At 37.1% G+C, this 22,084-nt stretch overlaps 2 protein-coding genes across 4 annotated transcripts in view; both read left to right on the top strand.

Annotated features, from left to right (window-relative positions):
* The first annotated feature begins 229 nt into the window (after positions 1–229).
* On the top strand, positions 230–2,143 carry nhlh2 (nescient helix loop helix 2). Its single transcript, XM_056232978.1, has 2 exons — positions 230–749; positions 1,673–2,143. The coding sequence occupies exon 2, from the start codon at positions 1,724–1,726 to the stop codon at positions 2,090–2,092; it is 369 nt and encodes a 122-aa protein (XP_056088953.1). The 5' UTR covers positions 230–749; positions 1,673–1,723; the 3' UTR covers positions 2,093–2,143.
* A 9,853-nt stretch (positions 2,144–11,996) lies between these two features.
* vangl1 (VANGL planar cell polarity protein 1) overlaps positions 11,997–22,084 on the top strand; it is a 42,022-nt gene continuing 31,934 nt past the window's right edge. Inside the window, exon 1 of one of the 3 annotated variants that reach the window (XM_056232960.1) lies at positions 11,997–12,171. The gene's annotated coding sequence lies outside the window, so the exon portion shown is untranslated. Of the gene's footprint in view, positions 12,172–13,509; positions 13,787–22,084 lie in introns of those variants that run through there. The other 2 variants (XM_056232962.1, XM_056232961.1) reach the window with 2 other exon arrangements.

The raw sequence follows: 22,084 nt of genomic DNA, 5'->3' as shown, positions 1-22,084 counted from the left end.
AATAGTTAATTTAGCTGAAACTTTTACAAACAATTTGCACCACTTTAACACAGGCGTGCAACCCATTCGTTTCTGCCAAACTATAGCCTCAGGCGCTCCTTTCAATCTGGTCGAGAAAGAACTCGCCGAGTGGAAGGAGAGAGTAAAGAGGGGGTGGGACGGAGGTGTGACTGTCGTGGATAAGTGCATAAAGTGAATGATTTGTAAGAGGGAGAGAGAGAGAGAGAGAGAGAGAGAGAGCGAGAGAGAGAGAGAGAGCGAGACTTTATAGGGAGCCAGTGGAATGTTATCTCTCAAATCATCAGAGGCACGAGGACAAGCACGCGTGGTTGTAAGGATGGCTGGAGCAATATTCTCCTAATCCGCGGGAAACAGAAAGGAGGACAGCCGAAGACGACACTTTCTTGTCGCATCGATCTTATCCGAGGACTCGTGTCCATTGTTATCCGCGCACGGGTCAGAGGGCAACACATCTCAGAGCGTGCGTTACCGGTCCTGTTATTATAATATCCATTCATCTGTAAGACTGCTCACGGAAATTTCATCACACAACAACACGAATCATACGATACCGGCTGCGTTATAAGTGGAATTAGTGGCGAGGAAAATATTAGGCTGAGAAATGCTGTTGCTGATGTTAAAATAAAAATTCACAAAGCACAATGGACAGATGAACATGAAACACTAAAACAGATTTGATAAAGGGGATTTTGGGGAATAAACTCTCGTCCTATTCATCATCAACAGAGGTGAGTTTCAAATCAATTTCATAAAATGTTGTGGTTATTTTAAACACTTTACATTAGTGTTAATGTTACATTAAATTGCGTTAATAATTCAATTTAATTATTAGCTATATAGCAACAGTCTATAGCCTAATTATGGGCAGCTCCGCAAAATAATTATGTACATTGATATTGTATATTTTCATCGTTTTATCATAACATCATCTTAATTTTCATTCGTTTAAACTGTCGCAATTATGTCTACTTAAACCTAGCCTATATGTCTACTTTATGAGTTTTCAGAATTTCAACTCGATCTTCATCAGTAATTAAAGTGTTTGGGAAAAAGTGCAATGAACTAATCTGCAGGCTGTCACTTTGGCACAGCTTTGATTTTTTTCTTTAAAATTTAAAACAGCAATTAAAAGTACGTTTTCAGTTGTAATACATATAATTTGTTTTAATGTACAGTGTGCTCAACAAATCTTCGTGGCGTTATACAAAAAAAAAAATTCAATCATCTTATAACCAAAAAAATAAATAAAAAATATGTATATATATATGATTCACCATGACTTCATGCACACTTGTGTCATCTGGGGGAGCTATAGGCTTTGCATTTGCATTTGCGACAGATGGTCTACTATGACTTTGGTTTTGTGACAGTAATTGATTTCCATTAACTTTTGCATGGAACCAGTGAATATCCTACTGATGGTAATGTGTGCTGAATAAGCTAAATTGCAAAATGCACACGACAACCATTTTACAAACATTTAGGACCTACTAAAATGTTTTTAAAGTCACACAAACGAATAGCATGAAGCAGCATGCAAACACTGAGTGTTAAAATTGCTAGGTGTAATGGCAGCATTACATTTATTTTAATATGTACAGATTACTATTCATATGTGAAAAACATAAATCATTTGTGTCTAATTCACCAGGGCAATTAACAATTAGTGCACTTTTGAAGCTTTTATCAAACGGATCTGAAAATGATGCTGAGTCCTGATCAGACGGATCCGGACCTCACCTGGGCACAGCCGGACACGGAATGTCTAAACATCATGAAGGTGGAATGTGTGCCTCGTGAGCCCTTTGAGGCCGAAGATGGCAAGACTCGCGCACTCGTGCCAGCCGGGCTCACTAGAGAGGAGAAGAGACGGAGGAGGCGCGCGACTGCGAAGTACCGCTCTGCGCATGCCACGCGCGAGCGCATCAGAGTGGAAGCGTTCAACGTAGCATTCGCTGAGCTTAGGAAGCTGCTACCAACACTTCCACCCGACAAGAAGCTGTCCAAGATAGAAATACTTCGTCTTGCTATCTGTTACATTTCTTATCTTAACCACGTTTTGGACGTTTAGATTAACTTTCAGCACATTATACAGCATTTTGAAACAAAACCCTACAGGTGAAGAATACATATTTTATTGACGTGACAACACACAAATATTAAGAGAAATGGGTAACACTTTATAATTCAGTAATAGGCCTATGTATTGGTATTGAATTGACCTTAAGATACCCAAAATAACAAAAAAGATATGAGGAAGTCATAAAGTATGTATTCTGTTAGACAGTGTTTTCAAACGTTTCAGTAACCACAAAACAAGGCTACTTGATGCAGGTTATTATAAAGAGTTTTACGTGTTGCAATAAGTGAAGCTTGTTGTTTTTGACACTATAACAAGAGTTTAGGATAGCCATTCAAAGAGTAGCTATCCTGTTCAACACATAAAAGCACAAGCTCATTTGTTGTGGAGAGATTTGACTTGGACTGGATACATCATTGGCCTAAGCGAAACAAATAACATTTAACTTTCGTAATCTTGATATAAATCAAGCGGATTTTATAGGCAACCATCCGTCTGGGGGGGGGGGGGGGGGGGGGTAAATGTATAGCCTAGGCTACATCTGTGCTGGAACAAATCGTAACCTTGTTGTTAATTTATTTCTTATTTTCTTTTGGTTTATTTTATTTATGAAGTAAGTTAAGTTATGTGAGTACCCTTAAAATAGCATATAAAGTGTTTACGTACATGTAAATATTTAATGTTTTACTATTATTGATGTCGCAGAGTTTGGGTTTACTGTTGCTTTTCATTTGCACTTTTCATTGGCAGTTTTCTTAGGAGGACCTTCGCTGTGTGTGCACTACGGTTATTATGGTGTTGCTGTTGATGTCCTGTCCTATGATAACAAGAAGCACTTCCCATCGGATAGGATCTATTGCTATACTGTATTGTTTATTTTGTTTACATAGTGCTCATAGATAGCGCTTTATAGGTACCAGATGACTTGTGATGAATTAAAAGTAGGCTACCATCAGACTAAATTAAATACATAGCCTAATTATCAATGTCAGATAAATAATTTGGTAAAATGCATAAAGAGTTGCTTGATTCCCATCCAAGTCTGTAAGCTACCCATAGACGCTCTCTCTGCTGCGACCAAAAATGATCTCAAAGTAGTTTATTTTTTCTTTTAGAAACTATTTATAGAGATTATTTGTTTACGTGATTCTTGTGAACCTTTTGGAAATTTTATAGTGAACAAATTATCTCACATCTGCCACATATCCAAAGATTACCCTGTTAATTCGGGGGTTTGTCCGTCATTTTGTAGTGGAATAGCCAGTAGGACACTGGTTTGTATCGCAGTTTTTTTCATAACTATTTTAGAATAAATAGTAAAAAAAAAAAATTACTTCAACGCCGATTCGTCTGTTGTAGTTTTTGTATAAAACAATATGAAATTAAAGATATTGTACAAATAAGATGTTCTCTATCTTCTTTAACAGCCTACTTTTACGCGTGTCATTTCAGACGACAACTGCATTGAAATAATGAACTATATGGCTTGACATTATAAAATTCACTGCCGTTACTATTATTTTACTATTTTAAAGAACATGAAAAAGTCTGTCACACATTCACAGTCCGCTCTGCTCTCGGCCCAAAGGCGACTTTCTCCCCAGAGAGGAGACAGGTGCTTGTCCAGACGGGCCAAGGCAACCAAATTACGACCCGTCTGCTTCGTCCCGTGGGAAAAAGCAAGATAGCATGTGTGTGCTCGCGCGTGTGTGAACGTTTCCAATTCTTGATTCACATTAATGATCATAACTTTACTCCGCTGATGATGCTGCAACTTTTAAATTCTATACCGTCGAACTCAACTTGAGTCACTCAATCAGAAAAAAATGTCTTAGTTTAGGAAAAGATAAATAGCCTATCTTAAACAGGCTGATAAGTTTGTGTAGCCTACGTGTTCCATGCTGGAAGTGAACAGGCCTTAAGGATTACCTTTGCTTTGTAACGAATGACCATCAGTCCCGCTGTATACCATATGTCTGAGAGTAGAGAAGGGTCGAATACATTAGCCTTAAACTCAGGTAGCCAGATTAGACGATGACCCTTCATGCAAAGAGCCAATCTGTCGTCTCTACACGTGTCTTACATAATATTCATTAAAAACAAAACGGCGTACCGGGCGTATAGTATTTCATCAAACACGTAGCCTATAGGCTATCTTCTCTCCCTCTGTTTAAAACCCGAAAAATCTATCTATCTATCTATCTATCTATCTATCTATCTATCTATCTATCTATCTATCTATCTATCTATCTATCTATCTATCTATCTATCTATCTATCTATCTATCCACATTCTATAGCCTATGTCCCGGGTCAATCCTTCCATTGGTTAAATTATTTTGGAGCCTTGAAACGGACGGATGAGAGACAGATGATATTAAGGGTGTTTATAAAGAAAATAATAGAAAAAAACCTGCTTAGAGGGTAAAACGAGAGTCAGTCTGTTCTCATTAGCTCGCGCATAGAAGGTGTCACACTCAGAACAATGCGACCCGGCTGCGCGCGCCTTCCCGGGCCATCTGTGCACGCGTCAGACATACAATGATCCGATTTTCATCACACAATGACACACGGACATAGGCCTAGTCGGCGCATGCATTTGTTGACGTGCATTGAAGAGTAAGGCTACAGATTTATAACCTTCTTTCAGATATTACACAACACCCACATTAAGGCTACCAGGATTTTGTAAGAGCTTGAAGGGAAAAATTACTTTTTTCACACACAATAAAGTTGTTGTTGCGCTACAGGCCAACAGTAATTCCAAAAGGTATTTGGTAAATGTATGAACACTATTGATCAAATCTAATTGCATATAGGCCTATTTTACCAGCATGCAGCTTGACACATTAGGCCTATCTCTTTAAAAAATATATAAATATAAAAATGCATATTTTATTGACAAATATTGACACCCATCAAAACACTTTGGATGTCACTCATAATAACAGAATATATCTTGAATTTTTACAGAAACCTGAAACGACGACAATAATAAAAACAACAAATAAATAACAATCATGACACCTCTAATGGTGCACTACATCTTACGCAGAACAAATCAATCACACATTTTGTAATTGTTACAAAGGGCCTTGTATTTAGCACTTCAGGTAATAGATTTAGGCTATATAAGGGCTTTCTTGAGAGTTGATGTATTCAATGACTATGGACTGTCAACGCCCCCTTGTGGAATAACCGAGTAATTGGAATATGCTGGAAAGTGTAATTTCATAAAGTGGTGTTATTTAATCGTGTGCGTGCATCTAAAAGTAAGTTTCTATGTGTATCGGTCTTATTTCATTTTCTGTTTATGTGTTATCAATATAATTCTGTTTGTTAGGTTAAATATGCCTAATTACAGTAAAGCCGTCTATAGGCCTACGGCCGATCGACCTGCATATTAGGCTATCTCATTGCATGTTCATAAACAGTAATATGTAGCCTAAGTTCTCCTAACTCTCTCTTTATATTCACGAATGTTCAAATAATTTTTGGGCCAGTATAAACAATAAAACAGACAAAAATATGATATCCTTCCATTTAATTCTGGTCTTGGGGCACTGCACATTTTGTAGCCTACGTCTCTTCTCTTTCATTTACAGTAACACCCCTGAGATCACCAGCTCATTAGCAGAGAGCTCCACTGAGTTGAACGGGTCAGATAATAGAAAAATTGTGGGTTTATGCGATGCATAAACTTTGTGTGAGCTGTTCACTATAGCGTCACTTAGTGGATAAACCCATTGTCACGTCATTTATCTGGTAGGTCTGTAGAATAATAAAGATGACGAAGAACGCCACATATAGGCCTTTTATTACTACTGCTACTAGGCTACTGCTACTGCTGTGTGTGTGTGTGTGTGTGTGTGTGTGTGTGTGTGCGCGCGCGTGTGTTCACAGGCAAATATGATATCTTTACCTCTCAACCAACAACTACAGTGTTTTTGTTTCAAATTGCCTAAGAGAAGTCCAAGTCTGACTTCCATTAGTACAATACTGTAATAAAAGTCTTTGCCGCCCCCTATTGGTCAGTGAGGAGCAGTAAAAGTTTTATTTATTGAATAAGCAAACCTGTGACGTGAATTTTTTACTTGTAACTAAAATTGTTATGCTGACAGGCCTATTATTTGTAATTACATTTTATAAAATTATATAATGAATTAATTTAGCTAAATATTGCAAGGATTGATTTAAACAAAAGCAAAAACTGTGTCTTTCTGACCAGCCAAAATAAAGCAAATAATGACTTTTATATCACTCTAAATGGGTTCTCAGTATCAAAATCAACTTGTCAGTATACATGATTATATTAGCAGTCATTTAGCGGATACATTCATAAAAGTGACTATTACAGAATAACTCAACTCTGTTCTCAATACACAGATAACAATGTACATGTCTTTACATAATAGGCCTATATGATACAGTACAGATGGTACAGTACCAAAATAGGCTAATAGGCCTATGTGTATTTGTAGGGATATTCTTATAGGCCTATATCGAATGTATATGCTATATTTTATAATCTCCAGAATATTCTTTAAAATATTGGTCCCTTTGTTTTGTTATAACAACACTAATCATAACCAAACAACCTTACTTTGGTGACCATTGTGAACGAATAATGGAAAAAAAGCTTTAAGTGGCAGGGAATGTGGATGGAGTATGTGGGGGATGGAGCGGTAGAAAGCTCTCTCTGCATCTCTCTCGCTTCATCGGTTTTATGGGGTATGTGTGATAGCTGTAGACAGTAAAGACTGCAGACAGAGAGATGTAAAGGAAACAGAGAAACAGAGACAGACAGAGGTTTGTAGATGTGGATATAAGATTAATATATCATGGGACCTGTTTAACATAAGCAATTGAGTGCTGTTGCTGCACGTATAACACCTTAGGCCGCGGGTAATCAAACCGAGGTTATGATGTGCCACTGCTTTTATTCAACAGTTCAATAAACAAGCAGTTAATATTGAGTAACTTACATTTTAGACACAATTGCCATTTAATTTGTTTGTAAACCTTAGGCCGCGGGTAATCAAACCGAGGTTATGATGTGCCACTGCTTTTATTCAACAGTTCAATAAACAAGCAGTTAATATTGAGTAACTTACATTTTAGACACAATTGGCTATGTTGTGTCCCCCCCCCCCAGGCGTATGGAGCTATTAATGTGTCTTTATTACATGCGAGAAAATAAATGATCTGAGAGAAGAAAAAAAAAGTTTGAGAGAAAAAGTTATCACACTGATAGCAAAAAAGCATTTCATGAGAGAAAAAAGAATATTTGAGAGAAAAAGTTTTCATATCAATAGCAAAAAATTATATTTGAGACTAAAAAAAGTTTTGAGAGAAAGTATTTTCTCATAGAACATAAAAAAATATAAATTTGAAATTTTTAAAATTATTTCTGAGAAAAAAAATCTCTCTCAAAATACTTTGAAAAAAAATCTTAAATATCAATTTTTTGTTATCAGTGTGAAAACATTTTCTCTCTAAAAAAAGTGTTTCTCTCAAACCGCTTTTCTTTGCTCTCGATGCAATTTTTTGCTCTCAGGATTTTGCTTTCGCTGTGAAAATTGTGTCATGGGCGGGGTCACGTTCTTTTTTTTCCTATTGGAACGTTCCTATTGGCCAGTGGGGTGAGCATCGTCTTGTCTTGGGAGTCGAACTGAATCAGAACTGACCCATTAATACTAACACTTACTATTCTCTCTCTCTCTCTCTCTCTCTCTCTCTCTCTCTCTCTCTCTCTCTCTCTCTCTCTCTCTCTCTCTCTCTCTCTCTCTCTCTCTCTCTCTCTCTCTATATATATATATATATATATATATATATATATATATATATATATATATACATATATACATACACATACAGACATACACATATACACAGAGCCGGATTAACGCAAAGGCAAACTAGGCACGTGCCTAGGGCCCGATTGGCGGGATGGGCCCAGACAGAGGGACAAAAAAAAAAAAATGTACCTACAAATGTCCTATCTACAATTTATTTCAATATTTATTAATTAACTAAAAATAGTGACGATGTTTAACCATAGACTGTTACATTACGTCACATTAACGCCAGCCCATCAGGTGCTGCGAAGCAAAAGCCTAAATAGGCACGCACAGAAGCACAGCTCGTAATGCAGGTGTGTGCGTTGTCGTCATCTATTTTGGAGTGATTGCAATGTATTCTAAATATAAACTTGTACTGTCTGCGACTCTGCGTCATTTCTGGAAAAATCATTCACCGCTTTATTACGAGTTTAAAAGAGCGCGAGCGTCATTAACGTGCCCAGACGCGACGCTTTGAATTTGCGCGTACAATGAATAACATCGCGTCGGGAGCTGACTAAAAACACTACAAAAGTAAAAGACAAGACGTTTGTATTCAAAGTTAAAAAGCCAACACACTACAACATTTTTAAATGTTTCAAATAAAGGATCTCATGGGTCTATCTTCTAAATTCTGCTGATGATTATACCCTGTCTGACATCAGCCTACTTACGCCAATAATATCAGTTTAGAATTTCTTTTTCTAATCAGTAGCGACCGTGTCTTTCTCTTCCACTTGATTTGTGTATAGCAATTTAAGCTAGCAATGCATAATATCATATTACTTATATTAATAATATGACAATATCTGCAGTCAATATTGATTAAATGGGAGGGGAAAATCCTGGCCATACCAGCTATGAAAAAAATGATAAAAGCATATATCACTGAAGTGGTATTCTGGAACTGTGAATAAATTGAATAAAACAGAAAAATAACAATAACAATAACATCTTCATTAAACAAAAAAGAGATTACCTTAGATGAAGTTTGATTAATATGTACATACAGTAGCCTACTGGTAAAAAGTCTGGACCCGTTACTATTTTTAATGTTTTTGAAATAAGTTTTTTATTATGCTCTACAAGCCTGCATTAATTTGATCAAAAATACAAAAAAAAAAAAAAAACAGGAATATTCAGCACGGATGTGTTAAATATATAAAAAGTGACAGTGAAGACTAAAAAAAAAAAAATACTTTTTAATAATAAAAAAAAATCCTGAAAAAAAGTATCACAGGTTATAAAATAAATATTAAGCACCATTTCTAACATTTGATAATAAATCAGAATATTATAAAGTTTTCTGAAGGATCACATGACACTAAATTCAGCTTTGCATCACAGAAATATATTTTAAAGTATAGTAAAATAGGAAAACCATTATTTTAAATTTTAATAATATTTCACTATAGCCTATATTATTTTTCTGTATTTTTGATCAAATAAATCCAGGCTTGATGAGCACAAGAGACTTCTTTCAAAAACATTAAAAATAGTAATGTGTCCAAACGTATGTACTGTGTAAGTAAAAACATTTAAAATTAAATGTTGTATAAATTAAAAGGTTAGGAATCATATATGTTTTAAGAGTTTTTTATTGGGGATGGGGGGGGGGCCTCCAACATGAATATTGCCTAGGGCCTCCAAATGTCTAGAACCGGCCCTGCATATACATAGGGCCTACATATACATAAAACCTTTCTACGTGTACTGTGCTGGACTAACTGGGACTGGTCACGGGCCACGGCACTTGCATATGTTGCCCTATTGTTAGTTTGATTGCTTCTAGTACTCTCCTCATTTTTAAGTCGCTTTGGATAAAAGTGTCTGCTAAATGATTAAAGGCACACTGTGGAATTTTTGGCCACTAGGGTGCGCTCGACCTGTAATTTTCACGTCTAGTGCCCCTAGAGGCCACAAGCGCCGCAGCATTGTCACAAAAGTCAACAAACAGTCAGTCGGGTGTCTTTATGTGTGTGCAGACGGCATTTGATTTGTATGTTGGAGAAAGTTAATCGATTCACTACTGACCAAAATAATAATATAAATATAAGATTAATAATATAAATCCTATAAAGAAAACAAATTGAATAGAAGTAGCATACGCAGAAAACAATGTCTGATCAGGTAAGTCGCATTGACAAGGGTTGCCCAATCCTGCTCCTGCCGATCGTCTGTCCTGCACAGTTCATCTCCAACCCTAATCAAACACACCTGAAGCAAACAATTAAGTCTTCAGGATCTCTTTGCAATGGGTTGGAGATGAAATCGAGTAGTCGGGAAATCGTGTAACAAAACTGATATAACTCACTACATATTTCCGTTATTTGTAGTCTTCAGTTTGTTTTTCCTTTTACACAAATACAAACATATATGAGCTGAAAAAAAAAAAAAACATTTACATTTACATTTGTATACGGCAGTATGTTGTGACTTATATCAGTTTTGTTACACGAATTCGCAGTAAATATTACATTATATATACACTTTTATGCCGATGTTTATTTTAAACTCTCCCTTTTTCTTTTTTGGTCTCCTCTGACAAAATCTTTGCTTTCTTCGCTTTCTTCCGAGTAGCTGTTGATTCAGTCATGACGACAACATACAGACGCCGGCAATCAAACGCGAGTTGAGCTCTCACGTTAGAATTTGAGGAAGTTGGGGTGGTGGGGGAAGTGACGTAGGCCTATGCCGTAAAGCGGTCGAATTTTGTAGTTCTTTTTGTGCTCGGGTTCCTACCCGAAACCCGAAGTTACATAGTGCTAGTAAAAGCGATACAGACACCTTCAGGCTTCGGCAGACGTGTCATTCAACCTATTGTAAGTCGATGTACCATCTCAATGGGTTTTGGTAATATATTATAAAGGTTGAAAAGTTCCACAGTGTGCCTTTAAATATAAATGTAATGTATAGCCTAAATATTTGAATAAAAGCCTTTTGTATTTCTTCAGAAAATTCATATGGATTAGTTTTACGATCTCTTTATGAATATCAAAGGTAGTTGCGTAGCTGTCAACGGGACAGAAATCTCAAGATTTATTTTCCAATATCTTCATTTGTGTTTCGAAGATGAATGAAAGTCGTATGGGTTTGGATGGAACGACATGAGGGTGAGTAAATGATGACAGAACTTTTATTTTTGAGTGAACTAACCCTTTAAGAAGTGAGTTTGAACAAATCGCTTGAATCAATCGGTCAATGACTCACTCTTAAAGTCCCCGTGAACCGGAAGTTGCAAACGACTTTTCACCGGTGTTGTGACGTATTTCCGAGAGAAACGGAATACTAAATGAGGCAAAATGGTGGGCGCGGCTTTTTTCCCAACTAGCACCTGATTGGATCTAGAAAAGTAGGTGTTTTCATTCAGCCTGTCTACTGTCAGTTGGAGGGGCGTGATTACGGATGTTAAGAAGACGCCCAAACCGTGAAACCTACGTCATCAGGCAAGGTCCTCCAACGCAGAGGGGAGGGGAAATTTCAGATTTTGATTAAAGATTACGAAGCCAAAACATTTTTTTGTGTGGATTGACTTGCATGGATGAATTGTTCACCACAAAACGATCAATTTAGGCAAACAAAGTAAGTATGGTCAATTTTGAATTCATGGGGACTTTAAAGAAATTCACTTGTCGGCACCTACTGGTGGAACGGTGTTCATTGCAGGAAGAGTCACTTCCTGGTAAATCCCCCACTCATGCATACTAACAGCAAAAATAGACAAATAAAGTGTCCATACAATATTTAAACAAAATATAATAACATAGCCTATACGTGAACACACACACACACACACACACACACACACACACACACACACACACACACACACACACACACACACACACACACACACACACACACACACATATATATATATATATATATATATATATATATATATATATATATAGGCCTATATATATAAATCATCTATCGCCTCTAATTAGACATAGCCTACAGACTGGTACAGATGTACGTGTGTGTGTGTGTGTGTGATGTGTGCGTCTAATTAGAGGCGATAACTCCCCCTAGCGCTGCACACTGTAATGAGTCTCAGTCCCTCCACCTCTTCTGCCAAAGTGTATCATATGTGTGGTGTGCTCCGCCTGTAAAGGATACTATCATTACTGCAGTCAGATTGGTCGCAATGCATGAAAGTGGGTAAATCTGGGTACAGTGTATTGATCATTGGATCATTTTATCGGGGATGTTGGCGTGGCCACTATAGGTAAGTTTCTACTATAGCCTACCTATTGTCTATTCTTTTGTGCTCACTGCATTGATCTAAATACAAGTGATCAGCTTTTGGCGTTAGAAGACACTGGAATGCATGCTGTTAAAGTTCTCACGCCCAGCTGCTGTCTTTAAAATGACAGATTTAAGTAATTGCTCATACAGAGTATTGATTATAGTCCTTATGACAGGGTTACAACGAAAATCATTATGGATGCTTCTGATTAGACGAATTAACCTGTAAAATTCACTGTGACAATTCATACTAATAAGACTATATCGATACATTACACTTGATGCTAATATAGAAGCACTTGTGATGCTTTTCTGTAACATTTCCTCTAATAATAAAAACACATTTTCTTATTGTGCAGCAGTGACTTCTTAATATGATCATTAATCTCGTGTCTCGTGGCATCGAGTCGCCTCCAAAAACGCCTCTGGGTGGATCACGCTCGCACCATGTAGAGTGCTTGTTTATATATTTCTTTGTTGTTTTATCGGATGCATTAGAGGCAGTGATAACCCTTTTTAAAGCACATGGTTGGCATTCCATTGACTTGGGCGGTGTATCCATGAGAGATGTCCGATTCGCAATAGAATTGTTCTTCTGAGCCGAGTCACCTTTCTGTGGAACCAATTCTCGAAGCAGCAGAGCAAAGGAATGGATTGACAAAACATTTCATAAAGACAGAACTAAAAGTTTTACAGCTGGGGAAAGTGATATAATGATAACATCTAACCATGGAATGACCTCAGAATTGAAAAAGAAAAATCATATGAAAAAAAAGACTGTTGGTTAAAACAAGCCTAGGCTGGTTGTTTTAGTTGGTTTAAACTGGAAGTAGCCTATAGCTGGATTAAGCTGGTCTCCCAGGCTGGTCAAGATGGTCTTCCAGCCTGGCCAAGCTGGTGTTCAGCTGGTGTTCAGACAGCTGGTCTCCCAGCTTGACCAGCTAAAACCAACCTGGGGTGCGTTTCGCAAGTTCCGTCGTTAACAACAGAGATGAATGGAATTTGCGACCATAGTTGGCTGACGATGCTTTTGGGAAACGCGCCCCTAGTCCAAAATTGTATACATTATTTTGAATCTTAAATAATAGTGTTTTTTTAATATTTGATTTTTTTATTCTTATTTTTGTATTACTTTTATTATTACATTTTCTTATTATTGTGTTAGGCCTATACTCCCCCCCCATAATTTAACATCAAAATGCTACTGCTTCTGGAGCACTATGAGCTATGAAACGAATCGGTGAATCTCCTTTCAACCTGTCTATTGAAATGAACCGTCCGAACGAACCGAATCTTTCAAATGAACCGGTCTTCCCAACGCTATCATTTACGCCCATGAGCTACATGCGATTTATGACCTCTTGCGGTTCCCGTTTCTTTTCTTCATCACAGAGTGTTCTTAGGCTGAGGGGTTGCACTCGAAATTATTATTGCAAAATGAAACGAATGTATTATGTTCAATATCAAAGCGGATCATTTTTGTTTTGAATGCGTGGTGCGGATGGAAACAGCGAACGGCTTGCAGGAATGAAACATATCATTGTGCCTTTTTTACGTTGCGTAAAGAATTGCGTTGGATTAGGTGCCGCCAGAGGGTAAATTGATGCTTATGTTTAACCTTAATTCTGATTGACTAATTTCCTTTCTTTTGTTTATAAGGTGTAAATCATTTAATCATGACAAAAAAAGGGGTGGGGTTGATTATCTTTAAAAGGGTGCATGGGTCTGCAGTAGGCTATCTATCTCCTTTTTTACAAATAGGCAACAAACACTTATGGATGTGCTTATTATGATTGCTGGCTGAGGTTACTTTTTAACTTCACATTATTCTCTGACTTTGTTCTCTATTCTTAAGTGTGGAATAACAAATGTCTGTTCTAATGTTTAGTCAGAGCATCTCTCCAAAATTATGATGTGAATTAATTTTACTGGGCATACACAAAGGCTACATTTTTCTTCAGATACAGGTGTCCTTACTTACTGCAAGTTGTTATTGTAAAATAACATGTAACATGCTCCTTATCTTGACTTGCTTATCAAGTGACATGTCTATTGCATTGAGTATAGAATCACTGTCACTGTGATTTTGCCATTTTAGACATGTTTCTGGGTCAACATATTTTGTTGATCCTGGAACAACATTCCTATGGAAATATTTAGTCCTAGCCCTATCCCTACCCCTTAAACCTAACTCTACTCATAACTTATCCCTGAAATCAGCCTAAATGATATGTGAATAACACTGATGTAGAAGCACCTAACCCTTGATGTAAGCCTAAATTTGACATAAACTGTAAACTTGTCCCTCAAATCTGATTGGTTGGTTGGAATGTTGTGCCTGGTGTAATCACGTTCGTTCAACATAGAATCACACTGCTCACATCTGACGTAAATTCCCATCTCCTTGTGCTTTTTGGTCTCTTTCTTAAGGAAACGACTGCCAGATAATCTAGGCCAGATAATGATGTTGGACCCTCATATCAATGAATTGTGAAACCTAAAAAAGTACTTAAACTAGTGAAAAAGTTAGTGTTGTGTTAGTAACAAATTAGCATACAGGTATTTTAACAGCATGTGCATTTCTGATATGTGTTGTATGCTGTGTTGTTCTGTCTGATAAGCAGTGGAAGTGTTTCTCCTCTTAAAGCACTAGAAATAAGCAATGAGGCAGTCTTTCTTGTAAAGCAGACATTTTTTTTGTATTTTGCACATCAGAAAACAACACAACACTCACTTGCAAACTCTGGCTTTTAATCTGTCAGTTCAACTCTGAATATTATATCTGACAGCGCATGAATTATGCATTGGCCTATCTAAAAGTTTGATGTTCACATGCACTAAAATAACACTAAACTTTATCTCAAGAACACCACGAAGAAACAGGTCTCCCACATTGTTGTTTGAGTACCTGGAATGTATTTATAAACCATCTTTCTATTGCTACACACACATTTGCCACCCACATGTCTTAAAATGGGATTGTTCCTTATGTTTAATACTTCAGTGTTTCATTTTTGCTTAGGTTTTTTTTTTTTTTTCACCAAATATCATTGTTTAAAAAGTATCGCAAGGAAGAACACGGAAAGGCATGAAGCCTGAAAACATTGGACTTGATAAGACATTCAGAAACTCACTCACACACATTCAGTTTTAATTTCATAGTATCTTACTGTCCACCACAACATGTTGACCTGATAACACTTCTAGCAAAGGCTTCTTCAAACAGCACCCAGGAGCGTTAACAACACTTATGACAGGGAAGCCTTGCTGTAAAATGCCTCTAGAGCTAATGTTTGCCTTAGCTGCAATTACTATGTTTTTACAGTGAGATGAAGAGCGATTGGAAAGACGATGGGCTATCCAGCCAGCGTCAGTGGCCTTTCAAGCATGGACAGCAGTTAGCACTCTTAAAAATAAAGTGAAAAAGAACCTTTCAGTAATCAGTTCTTAAAATAGCTAGTTTATTCTTAGTTAGTGTGAAGATCATTTTAATCTTCTTAAAATTAATGGTTTATTCATTTTTATTAATTCATTGATGGTTAAGGTACTTGAAACATTCAATGCTACTTTAAGAGTGTATGAACAGTTTTACACTAACTATCACTCTGGACAATACTCAAAAGTAGGTGTTGCATGTGCTTATATCTAGAAATAATAAGTGCAGTATTTGTATACAGAATAATGCTGGTTTATATGGCACTTGAGATTAATGTTTGAACCATCCAAATACTTAAAATACTATAAAGAAGTGTGGCGTAGCAAGTGTGAGAGTTGGATGTTTCACAAGTGCATGAATGAAATGCATTAGGAACATATGAATGAAAGCTCATCTAAATGAGGACTACACTACTATTTTGACTTTTTGACTACTATTCGTATGTGTGTGTGTGTGAGCGTGTGTGAGCATGTATGGTGGTTTCCCCACATCTACTCCTTAGAGACAGACTGTACTCACAGTTTGAGAAAGAGAGCTGCTCTGTGGATTGTGCTGGCTAAATATAGAGCTACCAATGTCTGACACAATTATTTAATTTCCATCTGGCCTCAACGCCCAGATTAAAGTGAGGAAGGCTCTATAATGCAATTTTTTCTATTTTGTAGTCTTACTCACTGTGCCTCTCTTTCTCTGTCCATTTCACCATAATATACACACACAAACATGTTATTTACATTTTCTGTGATGTGAATTCCTTAAGGAAACCTCCAGTAGTCTTGGAGAAAAGCCAGTGTGTGTTGAAGACATGACAAGGGGGGAACATTAATCATTGTGTAATATCTATGGGTTTATTTTGGGGTATTTACATTTTAACTAACAGTTTAAAATTAGTGGTAGGAAATTATTAGGAAACGGGAGAAATGGTATTCGTACATATTGCAGGCCAGAATCAAACCTGTGCCACCCATATGAGCAGAATAGCTTCAAGCAATTTGACATTTTTTTTAAATGGACAATGCTAAATTTAAAGCATGCAATGCTTTAGTTTTTTCTTCCCTATTGTGGTGTCTGAGTGAAGCGGCTTCTCAGACAAGGAAATATATAGGGCGGGACATGATTTTGTCCATCAGGAATTGATTGGATCGTCGGTTGTGGTTTGCTATTGCAGTGATTTCATGCGAGTGATTGGTTGTTCTGCCCTCATGCTGAAAAACATGTCAAGAGAAGATATGTTATTGCGAGAGGGAGGGGAAGTTATTTTGATTAAAGATTAAGAGCGAACATGAATTAAAAAAAATAATGATGTGCATGGATAAATAATTTATAATAAACTCTAGCCTATTCCATAAAAAATAAGAATTGTCAATTTAGATTTTTATGGTGAATTTAAGATTAGCCGATGTTTGCAGATATGTATATATCTGTGTATATACATGCATACGTACATATCCTGTTTTATTTCTATCTGCATTAATATATGTCAGTTTATGTGTGTTTGCTTTTATGTGTCAGTCACGCTTGCTCAATCTGAAGAATACAGTGTATTTTTTTCTCTGCTTCTGTACCTTTCACTCTCACTGTCCCTCCCCCCTTCGCTCTCGTTCTTTCTGCTCTAAGATTCTGTCTTTCTGCCTGTCTTGTATTCTTGTTTAGTAAGGTGAAGAAATGTTATTGTTCTGCCTTTGATCATCCATGACTGCCTCTAGGGCAAATGTGAAAGTCTTCTGTGTGCATGTGTGTTTCTACATGTGTGTATATGATATGCATTACTCAGCGCTTTGAACATATGTTAAAGGCTATGTTGGCTGAGTGGGCCTTTCTGTCAAATGATGTGTCTTAGCGCTGTAGGTGTAATGGCTGTGAAAATCTGAGTTTTGATGGCTAAATGTAAAAGCCTCCAGGGACTCTCCTGCTCCAGTTAGCACTACATTCTGACTATATGCTCTAGTAGCAACTGTCCATCAGCTCACATTAAAATATGCCACTGTTTCTACAGTGTATGACTTACTTTCTTCTGCAGAACACAAAAGGATTTTTCTTAATAATGCTGGCTGCTCATTTCCAATAAAATGACAATAAATAGGGAATGGAGATTTTGAAGGGCACAAAAATATTATAAATGTGACTCATATTATGTCTTCCAAGTCTTGTGAAGCCATACAATAGGAATGTGTGACAGACAGGCTGAAATTGAAGGTCACTGGTCATTGAAGGAAAATTTCTACATTTATTGCAGCATTCGCTTCAAACACTAAGTAGATGTTCAGAGCCATGAAATTCTTGTGAATGTAATGGTGAAGATACTGTGCCCATAAACTGAGGCCCAGATTTAGACTAAAAAAGCACAGAGAGATTTGTATTTTCACAAATCAATGTACAGTATTACAGTATACAGAAAGATCACTTCCTAGTATGTACACATTTTTTTCATTTTGTTTTTTTCTGTTCTTTTCTATGTGCGAATTTGAATTTTTGATAAATACGAATCTGAGATGTATGGTAAATACACAGTATGTGAAATACAAGTGATAAATGTTTATCTAAATTTGCATCTCAATAAAAAAAAATGTAAAAAGCATTTGTTTGGAGAAAAAAAAACTGTTCGTTTCTCCCATTTATTGTTTATCTGAACTCTGAAAACTGATTAAAGTCAATAGAGCAAGTCTGGTAAGATTAGAAAACTATTCACCCTGAATTAGGAATCTGTGTATCCCAGATTTCAGATTTAAACAGCCTAGACAGGTCATCTAGACAGATCACGTATCAAAGTCATCAAAACCTTGCATTCCTGCTTTTTACAAAAGAGATTTATTTGGCCTATGCTGCCCTGTGAAATATGCAGCAACCCTTGAATTGTCTCCAGAATAGTAATGGATCGACACACTGTGTTAAAACTGAGATAAGAAGAGTGAAACCTGTCTGAAGTTGTAAAACATTTGGCTGTAATTGCTTTCTTCTCCTTTGTGATAGGATATAATAATAACTTGAAAATGCTAAGCCCCCAGCTTCCCTAACCTGATACACTTTCTGTTAGTGCATATGAGTGTACATGGAGTAACTTTAGAGGAATTCTTTGTGTGTGTGTGCGTGTGTTTGTGTGTTTTCAGGGCACTATGAGGCAACCCCAGAGGAATGCTATGTGTTCTTGTCCAGGTCAGATTTCTCCCATTGATAAGAGAAATGAGGACTTGAAAGTGGTCAGTGGTATCTTGGCAAACTCACATACCACACATTGATCAGAAACATAGTTTATTCGTAAATTACCTGTACATTTTTAGATAAACCAGCAATTGAGTCCCATTTAAGGTAAACCACATGCTCAAAACAATAGTTTTTTTCTACAGTACAAAGTTTACTATCATTATCTTCTGATTTCAAGAGGATGGTATGAATACCTATAAAATATACAGATGTTGATAGGCTTAAATAATGCAGTTAGAGTAAATATTTGCAGTGAATAGCGCAGTGAATTTTGACTAAATGTATTAAATGTAGGCTTGGCAATTTCGGAGAGGCTAGCAATAGCAAGCTAGCTTTAAAAGCATTCAATCCCAACCTCCCTTCAGAGTACTCTTCAAAGCCACGCCTCCTCCGAAACACATAAATGCACACAGCCAGAGCAGAGTCTGCAAAGCGTCACAAGAGACAATGTTCTGTCATGAAACTCTAAATGGCGCAGGCTGATAGGTCCTTAACTCAATCAGCTTGCAGTCACATCATTCTCTATAGAGTACAGCTGATGTATCAGTAGCCAGTGAGCTCGCTGCTCAACTTTCAAATACTTGGTCAGCATTTACTGTAGCAGTTGCAGCACCTTCAGAAACCCTCCACCTTCCCCAGCTCCACCTGTATAGATCTGCTATGGGTAATTCATGTATGCTATATTGTTCAGCAGCAGTCTTACTTGCTCACAGCAGCGTGTTGTGTATTGATTGGCTATCTAAGCAGTCTGAAATTGCCTCTTTGGATCCAAACACTCCAAGAGTTGGCATGACAGAAATTTGTTATTTGAGGCCCCCAAACTTTGTGCATTTTAGGGGTGGGAATCTTTGGTCACCTCACGATCCGACCCGATTCCGATTCTGGGAGTCACGATCCGATTCCAGAACGATTCTTTATCATATAAGATGCATATAAGCATTAACTACTTCATATAAGGGTTAATTAAAGGTCCAGGCCCTGAAGAGATCAGGGAAACTACTCCCTCTTGGGAAGGTCCATTTTTAAGGGACTGGGAGTTTGTGTTACCATTTATGTTTGTTCGGCTGTTCTAAAAGTGCAATGTATTGATACTTGAGAAATTTATTTTTTAATTTAATTTATTTATTATAATTAGTTAATGCTTATATGCATCTTATATGCATCTTATAAGGTCTTATAAGTGTCGTATTAACTGTTAATTACTGCTTATTACAAGCACCTTAAAATAAAGTGTTACCGATTATCTGAACGTTTTCCATTCAAGAACTGTGAGTGATTTTTCTTCATCTTTACTGTTGTTTTTACTATGACATCATAGACTGCGGGAGATCTATTAAGCTGCATTCACGCACGCATCTCTTTTGAAATTAAAGAAGTAATGCGGTGTGTCCTGTCCGTTTAATCCCTTAAGACATAACTGGCTGTGTTTACGTTAATTTTGCACAAGTAGGCTACATTAAACCACTACACGGAGTCGCGGAGTCGCACAGCCGCATGCGCGAGCAGTCTCACAAACAAAGCGCGCGTCAGCATTTGAAATTGAAAGCAGCCTTCTGTTAGTGAGGTTCATATTTTAAATATAAAGTCCACTGCATTCCAAACCACATAAATGATGACTTCGTAGAGCATTTGTAAGGAAAATACCGACGGGCGAGACAGCACACTTCAAGTGTAAGAAAGCGCGCGTCTCTCACAGCGTATCCTGTGCAATGAAGCCTGTGAATGTCCTTGTAATTCGCTTCAACCTTTCCGAACTTTATGAAAGATTATTTACGGAAGGTTCGAGTGGTGTATGTGTGTGAGGAATTGGAAGCAAGCAGAATACGGGTGTTTCTAAAGCAAACTCAACGTCATCGCACATCTGGTTAAAAACTAAGCTCAGAATCGATTCTGGAATTCTCAGAATCGATCCAGAATCGTTGGAGAGAGAATCGCGATGCATCGATGGATCGATTTTTTCTCCCACCCCTAGTGCATTTGGTAGGAAATGTGAAGAGAAGAAAGTATAATGCAGAATTTAATTCCATCATGATGGTTTAATGAAAGTGACTTGTGATGGAATAAATTTGCTGTGCCATGCTGTGATCGAATTTTTAGACCTGTAAATCCTCTTATAAGTGTGCCTGTGTGTGTGTGTTGGTTGCTTTCTTTGAGATGGCAGGTGGGACTAGAACTTGTGTGCACTTCAAATGAGTAATTTATGAGTGGATAAATCAATGCACAAGGTCTGTGCTGGAAGTCTCAGTATAGAGCCTTGATACTCTTGGCTTGCTAGCTTCATGAGACTCTCAGTGTGATGTTAAAAGTTTTTTCCTCCAGAATAACTGTTTATGTTTTTGTTCAGGGCTTATGAGTAACATTACCAGGCCAGCATGCTGGCTTAGGCTAAATGTGATTGAATTGTGTGGGGAAATGCTTATGTCTGCTTTGCAGTGGTGTATCCTCGCAATTTCAAAGATCAAATTTAAAGCAACGCCATGAAACCGAGCACCCAACAGTCAGTGCAGAATTCCCTGAAGCTGAAGAACTGAGGACCAAAAAGGCTCAAACAGAACAGAACGGCTAAGAAAAATAGCTTCCACAAGAGTTCAAGTGAGCGGGCAATAGGGGCATATGAAAAGGAATATCTGAATAGTAATGAACTACAGTAGATATCCTAAGGATCATACCTTCCATTCTTTAATAATTGATCACTAGCAGATATATTCCAGCTAGGATGGAAGAAGCGGAAGGGAAATGTGTTTTTTGCTAAAAAAAAAAAAAATTAGTTTGGCTTCTGAACTGGCTAAAGTTGAGCAGTACTAAACCAAATGCACCTTGAGCTTGTTGATGCGAGCAGAGGTGCTTTACAGTGCTTTAGGCTTTGCTGTTTGTTGTTTCTGTTCTGAATGCATTTGTTGTCACTGTATTGGAGGAAAGCAATGTAAAAAGAAGTACGAAATGTGGGCTGTTAGGTTGAGTTTTAAGTGTTTTTTTTGTGGTTAACAAATATGAAGATTTTTTATTATTAAATTAAAAAATATTCTACTTTAGCGATGCCGCAGTAAATCTAAAACTTTAGATTTTTTGATAGTTTAGTGCATGTTTAAACAAATATATAGGTTGAGAGTGTAGGAAGACTAACTTGATAATTTGCAGTCTTTCACGGCAGTGGCAGTCTTAACAATACATTATTATTAATAATAAATTATTCTTCTATGAAGAAAATTAATGGGATTTTTATTTCTGGAACCAGACTACTGCGCTGTATTGCAGT

Source organism: Rhinichthys klamathensis, unplaced genomic scaffold (assembly GCF_029890125.1).
Source record: "Rhinichthys klamathensis goyatoka isolate OS25496 unplaced genomic scaffold, OSU_Roscu_1.1 h1tg000358l_1, whole genome shotgun sequence".
NCBI classification, from domain to species: domain Eukaryota; kingdom Metazoa; phylum Chordata; class Actinopteri; order Cypriniformes; family Leuciscidae; genus Rhinichthys; species Rhinichthys klamathensis.
This window is presented reverse-complemented; position numbering and strand designations above follow the sequence as displayed.